Source organism: Elgaria multicarinata, chromosome 1 (genome assembly GCF_023053635.1).
Source record: "Elgaria multicarinata webbii isolate HBS135686 ecotype San Diego chromosome 1, rElgMul1.1.pri, whole genome shotgun sequence".
Taxonomy (NCBI): domain Eukaryota; kingdom Metazoa; phylum Chordata; class Lepidosauria; order Squamata; family Anguidae; genus Elgaria; species Elgaria multicarinata.
The window spans coordinates 33,768,929-33,794,361 of record NC_086171.1 but is presented as its reverse complement, the minus strand read 5'-3'; the positions used below and the strand labels follow the sequence as shown (position 1 = coordinate 33,794,361).

The following is a 25,433-nucleotide window of genomic DNA, read 5'->3' as shown; positions in this document are numbered from 1 at the left end:
TTTTCCTAAGGGCCTGGAGTTCAGTGCCAAAAGATCATAGAATCATAGAATAGTAGAGTTGGAAGGGGCCTATAAGGCCATTGAGTCCAACCCCCTGCTCAGTGCAGGAATCCACCTTAAATCCTTCATGTATGTGCTGTGTTTACGTTTCTGTAATATGCACATCCATGTAGGTCAAACCATACTTCTTAACAACTGGCTCTAAGAAAAAAACACAGCTTCTATACTTGAAAATTAAGCATATGCCCAGAAATACAAAGGGTTGGCAAAATGAATGCAATCCTAAGCCCCTGATGTTGTCTGTTGGTGGAGGTTAGGATATGGCGGAGCTGCCCTTCTGCCAGTGAGGCGGGGGAGTTCTTTTGCTGCAGAAGCTCCGGCTCCATCTACTGAGAGATCAGTGCATGGAAAGGTGCCACCAGCTGTGTTCCCATCGGTATAGTTGGCATAAGGCCCCAAAATGGAGTACTCTAGGAGTGAGGATGAACCAGAGTAGGGTCCACTGGATCCAAAGCTGCTCTGTATTCCTGAGACAGGACCAATGTGGGCCAATCAGTTACACTAGCCTGTAGTTAGCACAACTAATTCCTCCCCTGCTTTCAGAGGGGAAGGGAATTTAAAATACTCACTACCACAAGATGTAGTGAAGGCCACCAATTTGGATGGCTTTAAAAGTGGGTTGGATAAATTCCTGGAGGAGAAGGCTATGAATGGCTACTAGCCCTGACGGTTGTGTGCTACCTCCAGTATCCGAGGCAATAAGCCTGTGTGCACCAGTTGCTGGGGAACATGGGTGGAAGGGTGCTGTTGCACCATGTCCTGCTTTGTTGGTCCCTGGCCGATGGTTGGTTGGCCACTGTGTGAACAGAGTGCTGGACTAGATGGACCCTTGGTCTGATCTAGCATCAGGGCTCTTCTTATGTTCTTATGATCTGCCAAGCAAAAAAGGCAGGTGAATGAGCCAGTGGGGCTTGGCACATGACAGGAGATTAACTGTTCTCCTCTTCCCAAGTCTCTTTTAGGATGCCCTGAAGGCTCAGTGACTTGGGAGTTAACCCCCACTGAATTAAGTGGGGATTTATCTAACCACATTCCCTCAAGACGTTCCAGTTGCAAGAACTTTTTAGCCTTGTGCTAAAAGGAGTTGTCCAATGGGCCTCCCTAGGAAGGAAATTACAAAGGTGTAACATCACGATGGAACAGCAGTTGGGTAGTGGATCGAGGGCTCGCAGAGACAAGAGGTGCTTTTTTATTAGAAAGGGTGCTGGTATTAGAAGGCGCAGAGGCAAGAGTGAATTTTCTCAGCAACAGTATGTCATTGTGAGCTATCCCTGTTGTAATGCAAAATATTTCGGAGTGATTTTAGTCTTGAATGGGCAACTAAGACCCAACAGCTTTTAAAAAAGACCTGCTTCTAATAGACATGAAAACTGCTGGAATTGTTTTGTGGATATAGATCAACACACTTTTGTACACTCCCTGGAGGTGTGGCTATGAGGAATGTCATGAGGAATGCCTGCACTTCAAAATTTACCATTACACTATTGCAGAAGAAGCCCCGCTTTGCACACTCATAGACATGATTTCCCATAGATTCAAAGCAATGCCCCATCTGCAGACCTTAATAGGAAGGGAGTCCATCTACTAGGTGCATATCAAGTCAGGATGCAAGTTCTGTTATATGATCCTTATTCAGAAGTCAGGTTCATCTGTATTCAGATGGGACCTGCTGCTGAATACATAAATGCATTGACTATCAGTGTATTAGGTACACCGAATGTGGAAGCAAAATGGGTGAATAGCTTTGTTGTAGCAACAGGCAAAAAGAAAACAGTGGAAACAAGTCAGTACCCTGTTGAGGAATGGACATCCTGGTTGAATTGGGCAGCAATCCTCTTTACACTTACAAGTAAAAGTAAGTCCCATTGAGCATGGAGGGACTTACTTCTAAGTAAACATGTACAGGATCAGCCAGCTTTTGAAGTGGAGAACTGAGATGCATTGATTAATTTAAAATTAACAAACACTGAGGCCTTAGCTAGACCTAAGGTTTATCCCGGGATCATCCTGGGGTCATCCCTGTTCATGTAAATGACACACAGGATATCCCGGAAGCAGGCAGGGACGACCCCAGGATAAACCTTAGGTCTAGCTAAGGCCTAAGTTGGGTCATTTTAGAATTAACAAACTCAACTGGGTCATTTTAAAAAGAGCACTTAAAATCTAAATGTGGTGCATTTAGTATTAGCTTCTTACCTGGAGGTGTGTAGGCATCCATCGACGTTTGCACCACCAATGAACGTCGCTTGGATGGCATAGGCACTGCCATCTTCCTTTCTTTATGTTTCGCAAGAGCTGCCTGGACGGCTTCTGTATGAACATCTAGAATTAAAACCAAAATATCAGCTTGGAATTCCAGAAGAAACCGTAAACACAGACAGCTTTTACAAGAGAGCTGACCTTGTAAATGCCTGAGTCGGAGACATATTTCTGCACACTTCAAGTCATACGCAAGAACCCAATTCTGCAGAGGTTCTTACAGGGGGGAAAAGCAGGAAGGCAAATGCTGGAGCAAAGCTAAACACATGCATCCTATAAGAGCGCTAAAGCTACAATCCAAAATACACTTTCTTTGTTAAACGTTCCAGTGATAACAATGGCCTATTCTAGGCAAACAGTTGAGAGTTAACGTGCAAAGAACTGTTCAGTTCTTCCAGAGTCTTGGTATCTGGCTCCATCCCTTCTGGCGTTCCACAGGCTGGTTAAGACCTTTCGTTTTGTGGCATCCTTGGTTGCCAATTCTTACTTTGATTTGTTGCTGCTGTGTGTTAGCTGCTGCCCTTGTTGGTTGTGGTTTTTATTTGTACTGTGTTTTATTTTTATTGTACTGTAAACTGTGTTGGGGGTGGGTGGGTTGCTCAAGCAGTAAAAGAAAGACAGATGAGCAGAACAGAGGTAATTTCCATGCATTTACTTACAATGCATTACTGCATAGCATTGTTGAATCAGGTCTACTGTCTCGGCAAACATCAAAAGTTCAGTTTAGTTTGGGGTCAAGGCAAAGAACACAGAAGAACAGAAGAACAGCCATGTTAGAGTCTGTTCCCACAGTGGCCAACTGCAGCGGAATATGCATTGCAGTGGGTAGAATTGTTAAGGATTTATTGTATCTTGTAGGTGTGACTAGTTCTGTACTTGTAGGTGTAACTAGTTCTCTACTTCCCTTACTCGGCTTCGTCCTTTTTCTTCTGCTGCCCCTTACGCCTGGAACGCTCTTCCAGAACACTTGAGAACTACAAACTCAATCACAGCTTTTAAAACTCAGCTAAAAACTTTTCTGTTCCCTATAGCTTTTAAATATTGAGTTTGTTCTGACTCTATACTGTTTAGCTTCACCCTACCCAGTGCCTGTTTACACTTCCCTGTGCCTGTTTGCATTCTCTTTCCCTCCTTATTGTTTACTACAACTTTATTAGATTGTAAACCTATGCGGCAGGGTCTTGCTATTTACTGTGTAATCTGTACAGCACCATGTACATTGATGGTGCTATATAAGTAAATAATAATAATAATAATAATAATAATAATAATAATAGTGTTGCGAGATAACTATGAATAATGGAATATACTCATAGGAATGGAGGGAGGCTGCTATGAATGGGTCGGTCGGGTACTGGAAGCAGCACGTAGCTTAATTTAGCAGAGATACCTCCATCTGGGTGTTACTGGTATCAGTGGCAGACATGGTGACATTGAGAAAAATGGGAATGGGGGTATGACCAGGCCCAAAGTTAAGGATGAGGTCATTGGCATCATGAGGGTTTTATTTATTTATTTTTATTATTGCATTTATATCCCACCTTTTTTTCTCCAAGGAACCCAAAGTGGCATACATAATCCTCCTCTCCATTTTATCCTCACAACAACCACCCTGTGAGGTAGGTTGGGCTGAGAGTCTGTGACTGGCCCAAAGTCACCCAGTGGTTTCTGACTCCTAGTCCAACACTTCAGCCGCTACAACACACAAGGCCAGGGTTTCATCAGTTTGAGAGAGAGATCCTGAGAAAATGAGAAACCTGCCATATGTTGCTTAGGCTGGCTTCACCCACCGTGCCCTCCATTTAGGTAAATATGAACCTTTGATATTGACTGTTAGATTGAGATTGAATTTAGGTCTTCTATGTTATCAATATACTCGCTACTATCTTCATTGTACTTCTAGAAATTATAACTTCTGTGTGTATTTAGGAATGTTTGTGATCTGCTGCATCTTAGCTAAAGCTAGTTATTCTCTTAGACTGTTTAAGCAATAAATATGTATACTTTGATACCATAATTGTGTTGCCTGGCTTGAGAGAAGTTTCAGGAACCACTTTAATTCTTGAAGCCCAAAAGACTTGGTAAAGATTTGCAAATCTATCACTGAGTGGGGCCTGTCCTTTAAAGCCGTTGCATTCTCTCTTGATCTGGTGAATCTCAGATACACCCGTTTAAGTTTGCGAAACAAGGTCATCAGACAGAGCAAAAAGCAGCTACAAATCTCACAACCAGATGCATATGAGAGGGCCACAGTAGGGTGTGAGTGCAAACACACCCTCCTGCTCATGTTCCCTAGCAACCAGTTGTAGAGGCATAATATCTCTGATAGTGGAGCTAATACATAGCCATCATGAGTAGTACCCACTGATAGCTTTATCCTCCATGAAAAGGGTGAAAAGTGAGGTGCCTGTATAAAGGGCGCTCCCCATTTTTTCTGGTAAACCTTCTGTGTCATTGAAAAGCAGAAATACAAAAGGTGTAGTTTTTTCCCCACCGGAGAGACGTCCCCCAAATTGAATTTCAGCCTGTTGCACAGCTGCAGAAGTGCAGGTGTTCTGCCCGGAAGGCCGGAGCAAGAGCGAGGGGAGAGAAATGTTGGCATTACAACCCCATCTGCATTGTTTAACTTAATCTGACTTCCAATTCAGAACCGGCTGTGGAAACAAAGAATAATGTGAAGCATTGTGTTTGAAAATTAGGGTATTTTGTAAGTAGGAACACAAACAACCTGAGGATATCAGAAAAGAAATATCTTCTACTCAATTGAAATAGTTTATGAAATTCATGAAGCGTTTGAGAAAGAAAAAGTGGGGGAGGGTGGGGGGGGGGGGAAAAGAAGGAATCTGGATAATCCATTTCTGAAGCCTGTGTTGTTGTTTTTATTATTATTATTATTATTTATTTATATAGCACCATCAATGTACATGGTGCTGTACAGAGTAAAACAGTAAATAGCAAGGCCCTACCGCATAGGCTTACAATCTAATAAAATCATAATAAAACAATAAGGAGGGGAAGAGAATGCCAACAGGCATTGGACATATTGGACAGCCGTAAATATGCACTTGTGAAAGATCAACATATTATTATTATTATTATTATTATTATTATTATTATTATTATTATTATTATTAACCCCAATTGTACATTTTGATGCACTGAAAATAAATGTAAGAAGCTGGGGAACAAGTGACAGTCCTTCCAATCGCAAATAATGAGTGGCATGGGCTTCTTTGCCACTCTTGCCAAGCGGCTCTGTGGCTGATCATAGCAACCCACAATAAAATTGTTCTCCTGGGTTCAGATGCCATCGTGGGCACTAAGATAAGAAGAGCCCTGCTGGATCACACCAAGGGTACATCTAGTCCAGCACTCTGTTCACACAGTGGCCTACCAGCTGCCAGGAAAGCACAAACAGGACATGGTGAAGGGCACCCTCCTGCCCATGTTCCCCAGCAACTGGTGTTTATAGGCTTAATGCCTCAAATATTGAAGGTAGCACATAGCCATCAGGACTAGTAACCATTGATAGCTTTCTCCTCTAGGAATTTATTCAACTCCTTTTTAAAGCCATCCAAATTAGGGGACATCACTAGGTCTTGTGGTAGCAAATTCTATACTTTAACTATGCGCTGTGTGAAGAAGTACTTCCTTTCATCTGTCCCAAATCTCCCACCAATCAGCTTCATGGGATGACCCCTTTGGGTTCTGGTATTATGGGAGATGGAGAATAATGTCTCCCTATCCATGTTGTCCACACCATGCATGATTTTATACACCTCTATCATGTCTCCTCTGAGCCTCCTTTTTTCCAAGCTAAGCAATTCCAGCTGTTGTTGTAACCTTCACTCATTGGGGAGATGCTCCAGCACCTTAATTATTTCAGTTGCTCTTTTCTGCAACCCTACAAGAAGTCATGAGTTCTCAGTGTGGTTTGTTTGCGAAACCCAAGCTACCCAATGGAAAACTCCCCAATTCGGATGACACAATTCACCACAGCTGGCTGCCCATGGTGGTTGTCATGTTGTGTGAACCCGATCAATGACCATTCTGTTGAGCCCATTGACTATATATCAAGGGGTGGCAATTTGTGTCCCTCAAGATGTTTAGCCTATAGCTCCCATTATCCCGCACTATTGGCTATGATGATTATGGACAATGGGAGTTTTAGTCCAAGATATTTGGAAGACGATAGGTTGCTCACCCCTGGTGTAAATGGTTGAGGCAGCCTTTCCCAATGTGGTGCCATCCAGATGTTGTGGGCTACAACTCCCAGGATTCCTGGCCATGGGCTATGCTGGCTGGGATTGATGGGAATCAGATCCCACAACATCAGTAGGGCACCAGGCTGGTTTAGGAGATCATTTTTATGCTCTGGTTCTAAGGATATTATATCCTTAGATATAACATGCAGCCTGATCCTTGGGATGTTAAGTCAGAAGTGTCCCTGAGTGCAACTAGACTTACTCTCCTGGAAAATGTCCATAGGATTGCTGCCTAAGCCCTTGCACTGAACTCAGTGCAGCTTACTTCTGAGTGAACAGGTACAGGATCAGGCCGCAAGGCTCTAAGTGTATGCTTACTCTCTTCAGATCAGGTCTGCATAAGCTTGAGCTACATGTTGAAATCCTATGCACGTTTACTTAGAAGAAATCTCCACTGAGCTCTGCAAACATCCATGTAAAAGATGTAAAAGACCATAATGTCTTCTTTATAATGTTACTACAGGCAGACAAATATATTACTGAAATCATTCGCTTGCATTTACAGCCTGAAATGTTGTTAAGTTTAGATTGCAATGCCATGGCAGTAAACATGTGCAGAGAATTGCACTATGAGTTCCTGGGTTCCCACTATGGCAATCCTTACTATGTTCTGTCCTTTCACTTAAATGTCTTTTATCGTTCTGTGGCTGTAATGGTGTTTCTCAGGAGCCTTTGGGGGGGGGGGGCGGACCCCTCCGAGTAGGGTTATACTGTATATGGGCCAATGCCAGCCTTCCCCAACTTGGGGCCCTCCAGATGTGTAGGACTACAACCCCATGCTGGCTGGAGGATGGTGGGAGTTGTAGTCCAAAACACCAGGTTCAGACAGGCTTGTCTACATACTGTAGCTGGGAGAAGTCACGATTCTTTTCTCTCCAGTCCCATGTGGATAAAATGGGAATGTTAATGCTTTACCTTCAGAAGTTTTGTCGTGACGATTTTTATTAGCAAAGCAGTAACGCCCATCTCCAAAGGCTTGTTTCCTTGGAAGTCAAATTGAATTTCACTTCCTAGTAAACACGCTTAGAAATGCGGACTACAAAGGCCTATAGAACTGGTGCATAGTAATGCCATAACAGCTGCTTATTTTCTTTTATGTAGCCCCTTGCTAATTGTTAGAAAGCATTTCCAGTTTTTGGAGTTTGAATTGTTGTTTAAAGCAATTATATCTGCTGCTCTGGTTCAGATTGGATTTTGCTGCTCCTGCGAACGGTGTAGCTGTTTCTTTGAAGGTGTCGTTCTATTTTAAAATGCGTTTAGGGGAACTGTTCTGTTTCTCTTAGGGTCTCTCGTCTCAAAGAAATCCCACAATAAAAATATGAAGCCCTGAATAAAACCATCCCACTTCGTTCTTTACTAGCCCATATTTAACCTTCCATTTCCTTTCCTTTGATCTTCTTCCCTTCAAGACTGGCTGGCTCATACGTTGGATTCAATTTGTGCTTCTTGTTATTCTTAGAGAATCAATATAAACGGTGCAAAATGAAGTGACACGATTGGGAAGGCTAATTGCTTGACTTGCAGTCAGGCCGTCCGTGCAAGATTCATTATTCAACCTGTCAGGTATTCCTCCTGGGTGGCCTGATAATGAAATAGTAAAATTTAGGGCCAAACTTGACGTGATGCTACCAGATTAGTACAATTACGATTCTGCCCCACCCCACCCCATTTTATCCTCCTGACAACCTAGCGAGATAGGTCACATGGGAGATTGTGACTAGTCCAAGGCCAGGGTAAGCTTTATGCTGAGCAGGGATTTGAGTGAACAGTCTAAGGGCTCATCTACACCAAGCAGATATTCCACTATGAAAGTGGTATGAAAGCGGTATATAAAGACAGGAGCCACACTACTACTTTATAGTGGTATTGAAGTACACTGACAACTGTTGGGACCCATTCCCTCGGACCAGAACAGCCCTGCAAATCTGCATCTTTCCAGCTTCCTGGAGGAAACGGGACTTGCTCCCTTTAAGTATGAAATGAGTCTTCCTGTCCTTGCTGGCATACTAAAAATACTAAGATTTCCCCCTCTTTCCAGAAAAGGCAGGCACACAGACTTCCATACCTTGATCATAGGAGCATGGTTAGAACAGAAAAAGCCTAATGTGCTGTAGCCCGAAGGTGATTTATTACTTCCACCTTGGCTCACAGCACTGCATGCCTTTCTCAGTACAATCGAGTGTTACCTAGTAAATATTTAAAGTTTCCATGTTAGTAGGCCAAGATTCTTTCAACCTCCTTACGAAGCATTTCATGTGACCACAAGGGAAAGAAGCCTATTGCTTGGCTCTTCTACTCATTTTCTGCTTTAGCTAAAAGTGCAAATTCATAACAATTAATCCGGTGTGCCGTGTTAAACCAGGGGTGGGGAACCTTTGCCCCTCCAGATGTCATTGGACTTTGATTCCCATCAGCCCCAGCCAGCATGTCCCATGGTAAGGGGCGATGGGAGCTGCAACCCAGCAACATCTGAAGGGCCGCACATGATGCAAACTAATCCGTCATGTAAACGGATGTGGGGTAATGAACTGCAAGTTGGGCTTTGACTGGGTTCAAATCCCCACCCAGCCATGAAACTCCTTGGGTGGCCTGGGCAAAGTTATGTTCTTTCAACTGAATTTGTATCACTGCCATAATGATGGGATAACCCATGTATAGAGCCCCAAGGCCTTGGAAGAGAAATGTAATGTTCATTTATTTTGGAACAATTCCCATCTTGCCTTTCTATAAATGCAATCAAGGTTGATCAGGGGTCTGGAAACAAAGCCCTATGAGGAGAGACTGAAAGAACTGGGCATGTTTAGCCTGGAGAAGAGAAGATTGAGGGGAGACATGATAGTACTCTTCAAGTACTTGAAAAGTTGTCGCGCAGAGGAGGGCCAGGATCTCTTCTCGATCCTCCCAGAGTGCAGGACACAGAATAATGGGCTCAAGTTAAAGGAAGCCAGATTCCAGCTGGACAAAAACTTCCTGACTGTTAGAGCAGTACGACAATGGAATCAGTTACCTAGGGAGGTTGTGGGCTCTCCCACACTGGAGGCATTCAAGAGGCAACTGGACAACCATCTGTCAGGTATGCTTTAGGTTGGATTCCTGCATTGAGCAGGGGGTTGGACTCAATGGCCTTATAGGCCCCTTCCAACTCTGCTATTGTATGATTCTATGAAGGTGGAATGCAAATGCATCAATTAACATAATCATGCCGCCTGATCCTATTGACTTGGAAAGAAACTCTCAGCAAGCTCCCAGGTGAGTGTGTATAGAGCTGCAGTCTTAGTTAGCACTACCTCCCTTTTTTTTTTTTAATGACCGTATAATTCTAAACCAGACCTGCACAACTTGTAAGCCAGCATTCCTCAACCTAGGGCTTTCTAGATGTGTTGGACTGCAACTCCCATCATCCACCACCAAGCATGTTAATTGGTCATGCTGGCTGGTGGATGATGCAAGTTGCAGTCCAACACATATGGAAAGCCCCAGGTTGGGGAAGGCTGCTATAAGCCTTCAAGCTGATTTCAGCCTGGATCCTATATATTATGGCCTGCCAGGGGGTTGACTTTAATGTAATCAGTGAAAATGTGTGTCGGCAGCTATTATTCATACTTTCATGAAGCTTAATATTACAATGTTAATAAATTATCCTATCAAGTAACGTTCTAAAATCAGGGAAGGATAAACAAGCTAATTAACAATCTACCAGCAGCAAATAAAATGTAAAACAAATCATATTAGGAACTAACAATAAATAACGTATCACATCTCAAACTTTATCATTCCAATACATCACAAATGGGACCCATTTTACAATAAACAGGCCTGTTCGTTACCTCCCCTCCTGGTGAGTTTGACCATATATGCCACATCCCATATTTTCAAGCAACTGATGGAGGGTAAAACTTTTCCCATCTGTTACTTATAATCGCATGTGCTGCGGTTAAAAGATTCATTACCATTTCAGTATAGTAAGAACTCACAATATCCTTAGCATATCCAAATAAAACAATAATAGGACCCAAAGGTAACGCATATCCCTGTGATGTTCTTGGTCTCTGCAAGAATTATTCCACCATTTTTGGCAGGAAGATGAAATACAAATAAAAAATAAATATTAGCATCCAGTCCCTTTTAATCTTAGAAGAGGCACAATACATCTGATAAATATCAACCCAATTAGATCTGTTGGCAATCTGTCCTTGGATAAATTCTACTAAGTCTATTAGGTCACTGCATCTTAATTTATCTTTTCACAGAAATACATCAGAGCTTGATAGGATCTCCAAAGTCAAGTTCAACTGTCTGCATTTTAGGGGATTCATGAAATTATCTCTGATAGGTGCTGGTCCTGTGTGTTCTATAAGACCAAAGGAGATTTAACCCATTTTGGCTTTCTGACAAGGAAATCCCTTTCCCACCAATGCTGCTGGCGTATTCCCAGGGTTATCATCCCATTAAATAAATTTTAGTTAATTAACCATCTGCCTTTTAACCAATCAAATGTAAACTATTTTAGATATTGGCAAATCTCAATATCTTTTTTGAGATATTGAAGAAGTGTAAGATGATTTCCACCTTATTTCTAACATCCAGTGTTTGAATAAAAGGCCATATTTAACATTTCCCCCCTTCATTCCCCATTACAGAAATCCATTGCAATTAAAATAGTCTGAAAAGATAAGGAAGTGTACCCCTGACTCACAAAACTCTACTAATTAAAATTGGTTTCCACCAATGAATCAATGATATTATTAATGTACAATGTGGCTCTCCATATCTGAAGACCAGGGTACGAAAGAACTACACACAGTGGAAAGAGGTGGCAGAAGGAGGACTACTCCTCTCCACTTCAGCCACTCAGCAGTGGCAGCTGGGCAGTGAGGGTTCCATACCATATGAAAAGGAGGACAGGGCTCCTGTATCTTTAAAAGTTGTATTGAAAAGGGAATTTCAGCAGGTGTCATTTGTATATATGGAGAACCTGGTGAAATTCCCTCTTCATCACAACAGTTAAAGCTGCAGGTGCCCTGCCCTCTTTTAAATCTGGTCACTCTAGTATAGCTCCTGCAGCTTTAACAGTTGTGATGAAGAGGGTATTTCACCAGGTTCTCCATATATACAAATGACACCTGCTGAAATTCCCTTTTCTATGCAACGGTTAAAGATACAGGAGCCCAGTCCTCCTTTTCATATGGTCACCCAAGATTCCATAGGGAGGAGGACTTGGAAGCTGCATGGCACAATGGAAAATGAGGAGAGCCTGGTGTTGTCATGCCAAATCCTAACCCTAGGTGTGCCAAGCACATTTCATTAGGTTGTGCACCCAGCAATTTTTTTTAAAGGCAAACCTTTACTGAATACTCAATCATAAAGGACATTATTTTTATTCATTTATTTATTAAACACTGTAGACACTGATGCTCTACTCCTCGGAGAGAGGCTCCCAGCAGAGCGATTCCTTTTCATTCCTGCTGCCAGGAGCAATTGTGCTCTCTTGGAGGCAGTGGTTCTTTGGCATGGTGGCAGAGCAGCTGGAGGGCCGTTCCCACTGCGTCTGGATCCCCCTCTGGATACCTATTCAATGGCCCCCTCAATTTGGTGCTTTCAAGTAACAGAATGTACAAGCAACTTATACATGTTGAAAGCTTGAAGTTGGTAGATGATAGTAATACCAGGCTTTTTTTTATTTCTTAATGATGAATTGAGGTGTGCTATCCCCCAAATATAAGTAATAATTGGACTTTTATATTTATTACTGGTAACTAAAACACACATATGATCTTAATAGGCTGTCAGCCATCACTTGCTAGAGAAACTGAGGACATATTTAGTAAGAATTGCTGGAAATGCTCAGTTTTTAGGTATTATGACTATATAATTAATGTTGGTGCCAAGTGCCTATTAGCAACAGGATGAGGACATGTGCTAATTGGTAGTGACAGGTGATAACGCAGTTAATGTGCAATGATCAAAGAGGCTGAATTATAGGATTTGTAGCCTCTTGTGTCTTCAGTGTCATTAGCCTGCTGTTATCAAGTAGCGAGGTGGCTGGTGATGCCACAGAAATTGATGCGCTAATGCCATTAACAATCAATCCCTGTGAAAAAGAGTCCCACCCAGAGCACAGGGATTAATTTGGATGCGGTTATTGGTTCTTTCCTTCTGGGTAAAACGTACAAGGCAGGTCAACTGGGAGGTCCGTTCCTCTGCCAGGGTTCACCAACTTTTTTTCTGGCCTGCCTGCCAGTCATCAACACTCTTCTCTAAGCATTGGAAATAGCAGGAATGTTGAAAGTACTTTTTTTTTCTCCACCTGAGGTTAAAGATGAATGCAGATGGAATCCCATTCAAATGCTTAACTAGAAAGGCCCTCTCTCATCCAATTTGTGGTTGTTGTTTTTTTTTTTTTACTTTTTCTTTTCCACATACCTGACCGATAGCGCTCATCACGCGACCCTGAAGACCTGCGGCGGTGGTATCGAGAGGAGGAGGAAGGAGTAACAGGGGTTCGGCGTTCTTGTGGCAGTGCTTGATCCACTCCTGAATTTGTAGGAGGGAGGAGGGAAAAAATAAATCAGACTTCGTTGCATTAGGTTACAGAATTATGTGATATATACACCTATACATACAACCTGCCTTCCTCGAGGACAATGCAAACTAAATGATGAACTATTACATTGTCTCTTCTGATAAAAAAAATACTCCTGGTATTTGAAGTTTTCGATTCTGGGGATAGGTCCTGAAGGTCATCTACTTCAACTAGTAGCATTGATGCAGGACCCCCTTATTCGAACTGATTCTGGAGCTGGTGTACAATGCCCATAAGCAAATATCTGAGTAAGTTAAGATGCAGAGAGCACAATGCTAGCATGACTGTAAAATAAAACATAGGTTGTTAATGCCAGATCCTATGGTTTACTATGTGAAGTCAAGAGTAGATATGGTCAGATGCAATGATGCACACACCAGGATAAACATCACAAACTGCTGTACTACACCAAAGCACCCAAGATATTGTCCCAATGCAAAAACACAGGAGAGTTCAGCCATGTGGTCATCATCACTCTAGCAAGGGCTTGCCTGAACCAGAAGCAGATAGGGAAGAGGTCTGGCAGGGGGAGAATAGCAAAACAGCACTACGTGCAATCCTCAAAAGGACTACAGGGCCCACTTTGCACTGGTGGAAGTCATGCATGTTAACTGAAAATTGTATAATGCAGCATGTTTTCTTATGGCCAAACAGAACATTGGTTTCACTTAGCTTGCATCCTACACATGATGGTGCAGTAGCAGACTTTTGTAAATTCCCATGGGATTGGGCGGCAGGTCAAGCAAATCCAGATGCTGGAGCTTGAGCACCTCAAGGATGCCATGAGCTAAACCGTGAAGGGACACCCAAGACGGGAAGGTCATGGTAGAGAGGTCAGACTAAATACGATCCCTGGGGAAGGGATCCACCCCAGTATTCTTGCCGTGAAAACTAAATGGATCAGTACAACCAGAGATATGTCGGTATACCATCGGAAGATGGGACCCCCAGGTCGGAAGATGGTCAAAATGCTACTGGGGAGGAACAGAGGATAAGTTCAACTAGCCCCAGATGTGATGACACAGCTAGCTCAAAGCCGAAAGGACGGCTAGCGGCCGATAGTGCTGATGGTGAACGACAAATCCGATGTTCTAAAGATCAACACACTATAGGAACCTGGAATGTAAGATCTATGAGCCAGGGCAAATTGGATGTGGTTATTGGTGAGATGTCAAGATTAAATATAGATATATTGGGTGTCAGTGAACTGAAATGGACTGGAATGGGCCACTTCACATCAGATCACCACCAGATCTACTACTGTGAACAAGAGGATCACAGAAGAAATGGAGTAGCCTTCATAATTAATAATAAAGTGGCTAAAGCAGTGCTTGGATACAATCCAAAAAATGATAGAATGATCTCAATTCGAATTCAGGGTAAGCCATTTAACATCACAGTGATCCAAATATATGCCCCAACCACAGATGCTGAAGAAGCAGAAGTAGATCAGTTCTATGAGGATCTGCAGCACCTATTGGATAATACACCAAAAAGAGATGTTATTTTCGTTACAGGAGACTGGAACGCTAAGGTGGGCAGTCAAATGACATCTGGAATTACAGGTAAGCATGGTCTAGGAGAACAAAATGAAGCGGGACATAGGCTGATAGAATTCTGCCAGGACAAGTCACTGTGCATAACAAACACTCTCTTCCAACAACTGAAAAGACGGCTTTATACATGGACTTCACCAGATGGCTGACATCAAAATCAGATTGACTACATCCTTTGCAGCCAAAGGTGGCGGACATCTATACAGACAGTAAAAACAAGACTTGGAGCTGACTGTAGTTCAGATCATGAACTTCTTATTGCACAATTTAGAATCAAACTAAAGAGAATAGGGAAGACCCACAGATCAGTTAGATATGAACTCACTAATATTCCTAATGAATATGCAGTGGAAGTTAAGAATAGATTTAAGGGACTAGATTTAGTAGATAGGGTCCCGGAAGAACTATGGACAGAAGTTCGCAACATTGTCCAAGAGGTGGCAACAAAAAACGTCCCAAAGAAAAAGAAAACCAAGAAGGCAAGGTGGCTGTCTGCTGAGACACTGGAAGTAGCCCAAGAAAGAAGGAAAGCAAAAGACAACAGTGATAGGGGGAGATATGCCCAATTGAATGCAAAATTCCAAAGGTTAGCCAGAAGAGATAAGGAATTATTTTTAAACAAGCAATGCGCGGAAGTAGAAGAAGACAATAGAATAGGAAGGACAAGAGACCTCTTCCAGAAAATTAGAAACATTGGAGGTAAATTCCAGGCAAAAATGGGTATGATCAAAAACTAAGATGGCAAGGACCTAACAGAAACAGAAGAGATCAAGAAAAGGTGGCAAGAATATACGGAAGATCTGTATAGGAAGGATAATAATATCGGGGATAGCTCAGATGGTGTGGTCAGTGAGTTAGAGCCAGACATCCTGAAGAGTGAGGTTGAATGGGCCTTAAGAAGCATTGCTAATAACAAGGCAGCAGGAGACGACGGTATCCCAGCTGAACTGTTTAAAATATTGCAAGATGATGCTGTCAAGGTGATGCATGCCATATGCCAGCAAATTTGGAAAACACAAGAATGGCCATCAGACTGGAAAAAATCAACTTATATCCCCATACCAAAAAAGGGAAACACTAAAGAATGTTCAAACTATCGGACAGTGGCACTTATTTCACATGCCAGCAAGGTAATGCTCAAGATCCTGCAAGGTAGACTCCAGCAATTCATGGAGCGAGAATTGCCAGATGTACAAGCTGGGTTTAGAAAAGGCAGAGGAACTAGAGACCAAATTGCCAATATCCGCTGGATAATGGAGAAAGCCAGGGAGTTCCAGAAAAACATCTATTTCTGTTTTATTGACTATTCTAAAGCCTTTGACTGTGTGGATCATAACAAACTGCGGCAAGTTCTTGGTGGTATGGGGATACCAAGTCATCTTGTCTGCCTCCTGAGGAATCTGTATAATGAAAAAGCAGCAACGGTAAGAACAGACCACGGAACAACGGACTGGTTTAAGATTGGGAAAGGAGTACAGCAGGGTTGTATACTCTCACCTTACCTATTCAACTTGTATGCAGAACACATCATGCGACGTGCTGGGCTTGATGAATCCAAGGCTGGAGTTAAAATCGCAGGAAAAAATGCAGATGACACTACTTTGATGGCTGAAAGCGAGGAGGAGCGGAGGAGCCTTATGACAAAGGTGAAAGAAGAAAGTGCAAAAGCTGGGTTGCAGTTAAACCTCAAAAAAACCAAGATTATGGCAACCAGCTTGATTGATAACTGGCAAATAGAGGGAGAAAACGTGGAGGCAGTGACAGACTTTGTATTTCTGGGCGCAAAGATTACTGCAGACGCTGACTGCAGCCAGGAAATCAGAAGACGTTTACTTCTTGGGAGGAGAGCAATGACAAATCTTGATAAAATAGTTAAGAGCAGAGACACCACACTGACAACAAAGGTCCGCATAGTTAAAGCAATGGTATTCCCCGTAGTAACCTATGGCTGCGAGAGCTGGACCATAAGAAAAGCTGAGTGAAGGAAGATAGATGCTTTTGAACTGTGGTGTTGGAGGAAAATTCTGAGAGTGCCTTGGACTGCAAGAAGATCAAACCAGTCCATACCCCAGGAAATAAAGCCAGACTGCTCACTTGAGGGAATGGTATTAAAGGCAAAACTGAAGTACTTTGGTCACATAATGAGAAGACAGGATACCCTGGAGAAGAGGCTGATGCTAGGGAAAGTGCAAGGCAAAAGGAAGACCAAGGGCAAGATGGATGGATGATATTCTGGAGGTGACAGACTTGACCTTGGGGGAGCTAGGGGTGGCGACAGCCGACAGAAAGCTCTGGCGTGGGCTGGTCCATGAAGTCACGAAGAGTCGGAAACGACTGAACGAATAAACAACAACAAAAAACAAGAAAGTGAGTTATGAAACATGCTACAGAGTCACCAGGCACTTGTGTTGATTTTGTGCATGAAATCGAACCTCTACCCACTGAGCCTTTCCAAAGCAAAGTTTTCCTGGCTTTTTAGCTCAATGAACCCCATCTGCTATCTCCAGATGTTACTGTCTCTGATTCCAAAATGGAAAGATGAATCCTTATATACATGACTGAAGGGGAAGGACGTTAATGGAGAATTTTTATTTCTCGTCGTGTCAATTCCAGAAAAAAAAGCATTCAGAGCACACGTCGTCCAAAAGCAAGCAAGCAAGGATATGAAGGATGGATTATGGGCTGTGCATCACTCTGGAAAATGGTTAAAAATAAATATAAGCTAATTGAAATAATCAGTTCAGCAGCTCTTTCTGAACAGCATCATGTGCTTGTGCTAGGAGCAGGCGACAGCTCTATTTTAGGTCTACAAATTAGATACTATGGTGATATGAACCACAGGGAACCAAAAAAACCCAACTCCGCTTATTGAAACAGAGGTAGTTCACACCCTTCAACATTTCACAGGTGAAAAAGGGACACATTTAACACCCCCAGTTTTACATTAGGGATTACTATCTGAATCACCACACCCTCCTATGTATTTTACATTGCTGGACACTTTTCTACTTGCCTTTAAGACGTTTTAATTTATACTGCAATAGCAGAGGGGGAGCTTATTCTCTTGGTTAGAAGTATACTAGGAAAACATAATCTTTATATAACACAAGGGTGGGTGGAAAGTCAGTTGAGGTGGACTGGTAAACTATGAGCTGGGACGCAGTGGACCAGCCACTGTTCTGCATCATCGCTCCAACATCTCTCTTTCTTGTTATGTCTGTGTCCCTATTTTCAATTAGAAAATGTAGGAAGGTATGCCAATATTACACAATATTACTGATCTCGTCTGGCAGGTCTACCCAGTTAAATTTTAAGACGGCTTTTAATAATGTGCTGGCTTTTAATAATGTATTAGTTTTATATGTTTTTAATCAATTATATGTATTTTATGGTGTTTTGCATTTGTGTTGTACCCCGCCTCGATCCAGAGGGAGAGGCGGGTAAGAAATAATAATAATAATAATAATAATAATAATAATAATACACACACAAAATGCCAATGAACTTTTCTCCTTTGTAGGAAGTCCTATAACCCTGTAAAACTGCAGCTACAAAAACAGCCCGATCAAAATGTGTTTTCATTCTCCTTGGAATTGGTTCTTCCTGTGTGCCTTTTCTTGCAACGGTCAGTTTTTAAAACACACACACACACACTTACACTTTTCTGGCATAAAGCCCTAAATGGGAAATGTCTAATTCAATTTGCCGCCTTCATTAAAGGTCAAGAGAGGTCACTGAGTCCAAAAGCCGTTTCTATAAATTTCCCCCCACTTACGGGAGATACAAATATAATTTCATGGCTCGCTCCCAATTTTTCTTAAAACGGCGGAATTGGAATACAAACTGCTATTAGGCACTTCTGCCAGGAGAAAGCAGAGCACCAAATATTAAGCCTTGCAGTACGCAGACACTTTGGTATGAGATGCAAAACCCTTGCAGAATATTAAACAGTGAGAACTCAGTGAAGTGTTGCCATCAACAAGAAGGTGGCATAAACAGAGACATTGCTCACCTACTTGGCACACAGAATGCTGCAACCTGCACAGTTCCGTGGATGGGGTGTTGCTGGCTTTTCTGAAACACGATTCATTTCATTACAAGGCCAGATAATACATGGTGTGTAGGGTCACTTTATACATACAGATGACTTCAACCTGATGTGATCAGTACAAAGGGCCCTGAATACTAGACTACATTTATATGAATGAAGGTAAAGCTTGGTAGGTAGTTTGGAGGAAGAAGGTTTTCTATCCCCATCCCATAGGGCAGGGCTGTTAAAACTGCTTTCAGCCCAAAGGCCAAACTCCCATGTCAGAGAAGCTCTCGGCGGGTGAATTCCAGTGATGGTTGCGGTTCAAGGCAAAAAGGGGCAAGGCCAGAATACCAAAAGTATCCGCATATTTTAGCTTCAAACTCTTTCTGCCAGCTAAGCCTTAGGAGAAGCACTTCTGCCTTTCAGAATGGAGGGGGGAGGCAGAAACAGCACAAAAGCAAAGAAACCATCAAAAGAGAACAAAAAACCATCAAAAGAGAACAAAAGTGTAAGCTAGGGTGACCCTATGAAAAGGAGGACAGGGCTCCTGCATCTTTAACAGTTGCACAGAAAAGGGAATTTCAGCAGGTGTCATTTGTATATATGGAGAACCTGGTGAAATACCCTCTTCATCACAACAGTTAAAGCTGCAGGTGCCCTGCCCTCTTTTAAATCTGGTCACCCTAGTATAGCTCCTGCACCTTTAACTGTTGCGATGAAGAGGGAATTTCACCAGGTTCTCCATATATACAAATGACACCTGCTGAAATTCTCTTTTCAATACAATGGTTAAAGATACAGGAGCCCTGTCCTCCTTTTCATATGGTCACCCTACCTAAAGCCACCTACTCAGTTCAAGGTGGAGTGGACTGGAGACCTCCACTTTTCACATCCCTGTGTTTTATTAGTTCTACACTACACTTTGGGCTGTCACAAGCATCCAACCAGAACTGGGAGGCCGACGGACGCACACAAACACACACATGTCCAGCTCCTCAACCCAGTCAGGTGCACTTGGCACAAGTGTAGACCCACCCTCAAGTGCTTGCGAATCACCTGTGAGCACTTGGAAGCTGCCCGTTCTGGCTGCCGAAATCACGTGCTTCCCCTCCTGCGTTAATAGCGTCTGCCAATAACACAGCGGGGGGAAGTGAGCCATTTCCACCAGAAATGGAGCACTTCCCCCAATTGCCAGCTATGCCGTCTGAGGATAATGGGAGATGTAGTCGTAACACATCTGGAAGGTGCCAGGCTGGTGTAGGGGAATACACTGGTATGTATTTACCCTTGTGTTAGTTGGATCTTTATGGCCGTCATTAACGTAACGGGGGAAGTGAGCAATTTCCAGAGCCTCCAGATATCACACACTTCACCCCGCTGCGCCAGTGGTGGCTGTAAAGGCCCCATTAACGCAAGGGATAATAATAATAATAATAATAATAATAATAATAATAATAATAATTCTTACCTACCTCTCCATTTTGATTGAGGTAGGGAACAACAGTAAGTATAAAATACTGATTAAAAACATAGTATACATTGTTAAAACATCCTAAAAGCATCCTAAAATTTCACTGGATAGGCCTGCGGGAAAAGATCAGTCTTTATAGCTTTCTTAAATGCTAAAAGACTGTTAAGTTGACGAAACTCTTCCGGACACATACATCCCTGTGTATTACCCTACACCAGCCTGGCACCTTCCAGATGTGTTAAGACTACATCTCCCATTATCCTCAGATGACATGGCTGGCAATGATGGGAGTTGGGAGTCCAACACACTTAGAGGGAAGAAGAAGGCTGGCCTACATCCTATATTAGTTCTGAAAAGAGAGCTTCACATCTTAACTCCAAGCGACGCTCTTCGTAAAATAAAAATAAAAATCTCTTTCTCCCCTCTGAGTCATAAGGAATTTTTATTCCTTGGGACTTAAGAGAAAGGCTTTGTTGTCGTTGATACCTTCGACATGAAAGCAATGAACAGCGAGCGCCTACAGCTGTTTGCTGCAATACATCCTACGCTGAAAACACCATCAAAAGCTGGAGAACAGAGGAAGGAAGCCAGGGATCAAAACAGCCGCAAAATGGGATAAATCAGATAGAACGCAGCTTAAGCACCTGTATTGGAATGGGCTGGAAAGAGGGCACAGGATAGTGTAGCATTTCGAGTAAGGATTATCTTACTGACAATTGTAGATCATGGATGGCACACAGGGGGGTGGGGGCAGTTTCACTGGATCTTTGAGAATGGAGGAACAGCAACCACTTCACATATCTGCATCCACCTTTTCTAGCATCTTAATTCCTCTTTTTCTATTAAATGCTCTTTGCAGTCCTCTGGAGGTGCCCCCTTTTACTTTGCTCCGCTTGAATGGAAACCAATATACTCCTTCCGAATGTAATTGATTTGTGTGTGTGTGTGTGTGTGTGTGTGTGTGTGTGTGTGTTGTTGGTTCCATCCCCATCCAACTAAAAACATCAAGACGCCCAAATTAGAACCATTGCACACAATACTTTTAAATTAAAGCCTGAAATCAGCGTCACTAGGGTGGGCATCTCCGGTCTCCAACTTTATTGGTAGATTTGCAGGCAAAGCATATATGTGCCCATGTCCATTTCCGTCTATAGTCCTTTGAAAATCACCTATAACTCTCCTCAGGGCCGGCCCTACCATTTGGCAGAATGAGGCAATCACCTCAGGCAGCTGCTAGGGGGCTGCGGTGGCAGTCTCCCAGCAGATCCCCCCTAAGGTCCCTGACTGTTACCCCATGTTTGAGGTGGAGCTATGTATGTCACACAACCAGTCCAGAGCCCCCTAAACTCGTCTACTGCCTCAGGTGTGGTGGAGGACACTATCCCATCACCAGAGCCGAAATAAGATTTAACTGCCAGTCCGTCTGGCTTCCAGCAGAGGTTGGCGGCTCCAATGTCTGCGGGGTGGTGAAACAGTCAGAACATCTGCACCTTTAGAGTTCTGACTGAAAACCCTGAGTGGATTCACTGCCCCACTGATTTCGAAACCACCAGCCTTCACTGCTGTCTTCTGTACATAGAATGGGGGCAGGCATCATTTTGTCCTTTGGGCCAGCCCTGAATATCCTTCTCTGTTTTCTTGCACCAGGAGCCTTGCTATACTGTGTTTACTTGTTGTACTGTGACCTAGAGATTGCCATCTAGCAGCAACCGAGACAAAGGCCTTCTCTGTGGTGGCACCCACCTTATAGAATCCACCACCCCCGGTGTTTGGGAGGCACCAACTGTGGTGTGATTTAGGCACCAGTTAAAACATATCTTTTTACATAAGCCTCCCCTGAATGATTGTGCTGCCAGTAGATCCCAACGTACTTCTGCCTACCCCTGTTGTGGAATACAGGTGTCTGTGCATTTCAGTAACACAAACCTGTGGATTTTTCAGTCACTCTTATTTAGTCATTCATATTTATTTCAGGGCACTTTTATCCTGCTTTTTCATTTTAAAAAATACTCAAAGCGGCTAACAAACACATACACATAATAATAAAGTGAAGGGTTATGAAGAGGTGGCAGGCAGCCACTGGGAAGTGGAACAGTGAATTCAGGGCTTACTGGGACCCAGCACCACCATTTTCTGATTAGCAGAGATGCTGAACCTTTCTAATCTGCCACCCCCTCAGAATTCCCAATTTAGTTGGGATCCTCACAGTAGCTTGGGAGAAATTTTGCCTGAATATATTGCTCCCTGTTGGAATACCAAGTATTTTGGGGTGATTTGGTCGTGAATGGGCTATTAAGACCCATTAACTTTAGAAAATACCAGCTCCTTGTGGAGATGAAAATGGCTACAAATTGTTTGTTGGTACAGCTCAAGGTAGCTGCCTCCATCTCTTTGCAGGTATGTGTCATGTTTCCCAAAACCTCCCGCCTTATTGGGAGACAATAAAGAGGTCTGTCATGTAATCCACAAAACTTTATTCAGGCAATAAACATCTCTTCCCACCTGAAGAGAGTCCAACCTCTAGGAACTTTCCTCTAGGTAAAATTATGCAAACTCTAAGTGTGACAATTGTCCTTTCAAGAAAAATGGAAAGACTTTTCCCAGAATGCTTCAAGGAGATTGGTTCTGAAGAAGCCTTTGGCAAGAAGCTAGCAGGGCCAACCTTTTTTCCCCTTCCTTTAGCTCGGCCTGTTTGAGTTTGCGGCAGACTCTGGGATCAGCTAGCCCTGAAGTGCCCTCCCCCTCTGAAGAATACTGATTTCCCACAGACTGTGTGTTGTTAACGTTTTCAGAGATAAGGTCTGGTGAAGGTTCATTCCCAGCTGGTGAAAAGCCTTTGAGAGTCACCTCCCCAACTCCCCGCATAGGCTACCACGTTTCTGGCGCTGTCTCTTCTGCTTCAGAATCTGATTCTGATTGATCACCTGAAAATCCTTCCCCCAGCCTAAGGGGAACAGGCCTAGTCATGACAGTATGGCTATTGAGATTGTCATGATGAGCATCCCCACTTCAAAATTTACCACTACACTGCTGCAGTGGGGACAGAAGATAGGCAAGCCACTTCATCCCTTCATGGCCAGTTCACCTCAGAGGAGATAGGCCAGGCTATTAAAGCCATATAAAGCAAAAAATGAAGTATGTTTTGTTTTTTGTTTTTAAATACAGATCAATTTAAAATTAATATCGCCTTGGCCAAAAAGTCTGCCTTGGCAAGCCATTATAAAACACATAGGCTCAGTTCAGACATTTCTCAATGGTGGTTTTAGAACTAACGTGTTGTCTGAACTGAGCCCAAATCTAATCAGTTAAAAGACATCCCCAAAGCTCACTGTAATAAACATGTTCTTCCTGTCCACTAAAATAAGAGCAGAGGTGTTCAATTTCTTTAGAAGGGTGTCTCATAACTTCTGTTCTATAGCAGAGTAAAAAAACCAGGCTGGGCTACTGGGCCTTGGGAAGGGGGGAGGAATGAAGAAATGTATCAGAGACATATTGCCTCCCTCCATTCTTTTCCACAATCTAGTTAGTTCTTGGGTGGGAAGAGACATGCTGGCTCAGAAATGGTCTTAGAGAAATGGCATTGAGATGTCATGTAAAGGTACTTGTCAAACACTGTAATTATCACCGTTCTGCCGCAGTGGCCAGAATGTACATTTGGAGATCATGCTTTTCTATTAGGTGCACATGTAATCCACGCAGCCACGGGTGCTTTTTATGAAAACAAAAGCTGGCAAGTAGTTTTTGCACTTCTAGGACTTTCAAAAGTGGCCTTCTGTTAGGAAACCTGTTCATTAGCCACCCAAGGACCTTTCAACAAAGGATTATATTCTTAACAGACTCATGAAAAATACGTAAGATATAGAAGTAGATGTATTTTTTTGTGCTCACCAAAACGAAAGTAAAACAGAGGCCGGTTTGCCGCTGTGCTGTGTGGTGCTGAGCGCTCTCTAGCTGCTGCTTCCCGGATGTCACAGACCCCAATGTTGCTAGTGCGGAGCGTCCTTCTCGCGGCCCCTTCACTGTGCTGCAGTCTACACCGTACCGCAGCAGCTCCATTCGCCGCTGTAACAAGTCGAAAAAAACTAATTAAATCACGTTTAGTTTTTTTACATTTGTTACAGCAACGGATGGAGCTTCCGCCCCCATGCAGTGAAGCGTGCCCACACGCGGGCACACACACATGTACACACGCAAGCACACACACACACACACACACACACGTACACACAACACTACAGTAGGGAGCCACATAACTAATTTCCCACTCTGCCAACATTGGTGTTTGTAATTTCAGCAAAGCAGCAGCACGAGGCCTGGATGCTGGAACAGTGGGGAACTGCCTTGTGGTTTACTGTCAATCTGGTGGTCACATTTGTGCAAAAGTTAAAGGCATCTCACCCAAAAGGTTACATGCAATTCAGCCATTTTTATTTTTAAGATTAAAAAAATCCCTCTCTCTCTCTCTCTGGCCGTTTCTGCACCAGCCCCCAAATGCAGGCTGGTCACGGCCAAGTCCCTGTGCATCCAAATGATGCACAGGAACTCCCGGGGGGCAGTGGGGGACAAGAGCAGGTTTTCCCAGGGATAAATACTCCCTAGGAAAACCCGATTCCTCCCACGGTTTCAGGATCATCCTGAGACCGCGGGACATGTGCGGCCACCTGTCCCAGCTTCTTCCCTCCTCCCTGCGAGTAGTGAGGGTCATCAGAAGGAGGGAGCTGGGACAGGGGGAGTCCAGGGCAGTTGAGGGTGGGGTGGGAGCAGAGTCAGGCCTTTTTTTTTTTACCTTATTTTTTGCTGGAACACAAGTGCACTCCAGCTCTTTTTCCTTTAAAATAAAATGGTGCCCTCATCACGCACAACGTCCCTTCTCCCATCCAGGATGTCACATGGTCGTCTAGACACAGGGTGACGATCTCAGAAGTAGGTAAGTCTGGGATCGCCCCCTCTCCGGTCCTCTACACCCATAGGTGTAGAAAGGGCCTCTCTCTCTTTCTCAATTGCGAGATCAAATACCAAACTTTATCAACGCTGGTATTTCTGGACAGATTGTGGTGAATGATTAGACTAGGTCGCAGGAGAAGGCCACCATTCTGCAGCTCTGCTTGCATTTTAAGACTTTTATTTTCCCCACATGGAGAACAAGAATCCCCCATCAAGGGGAGAGTGAGTCCCATCATATGAAAACACCAATTTTGTCTGGAAA

General features: G+C 43.3%; 1 protein-coding gene across 5 annotated transcripts in view; it reads right to left on the bottom strand.

Moving 5' to 3' along the window:
- The window catches only part of DIP2C (disco interacting protein 2 homolog C), a 371,845-nt gene that overhangs the window by 121,463 nt on the left and 224,949 nt on the right, over positions 1-25,433 (bottom strand). For 4 of the 5 annotated variants that reach the window (XM_063125734.1, XM_063125751.1, XM_063125743.1 and 1 more), the window contains 3 exons: positions 24,116-24,289; positions 13,008-13,118; positions 2,257-2,382 (listed from right to left, as the gene is read on the bottom strand). In XM_063125734.1, the coding sequence (XP_062981804.1) occupies positions 2,257-2,382; positions 13,008-13,118; positions 24,116-24,289 (411 nt within the window). The remainder of the gene's footprint in view (positions 1-2,256; positions 2,383-13,007; positions 13,119-24,115; positions 24,290-25,433) is intronic. The other variant, XM_063125759.1, reaches the window with a different exon arrangement.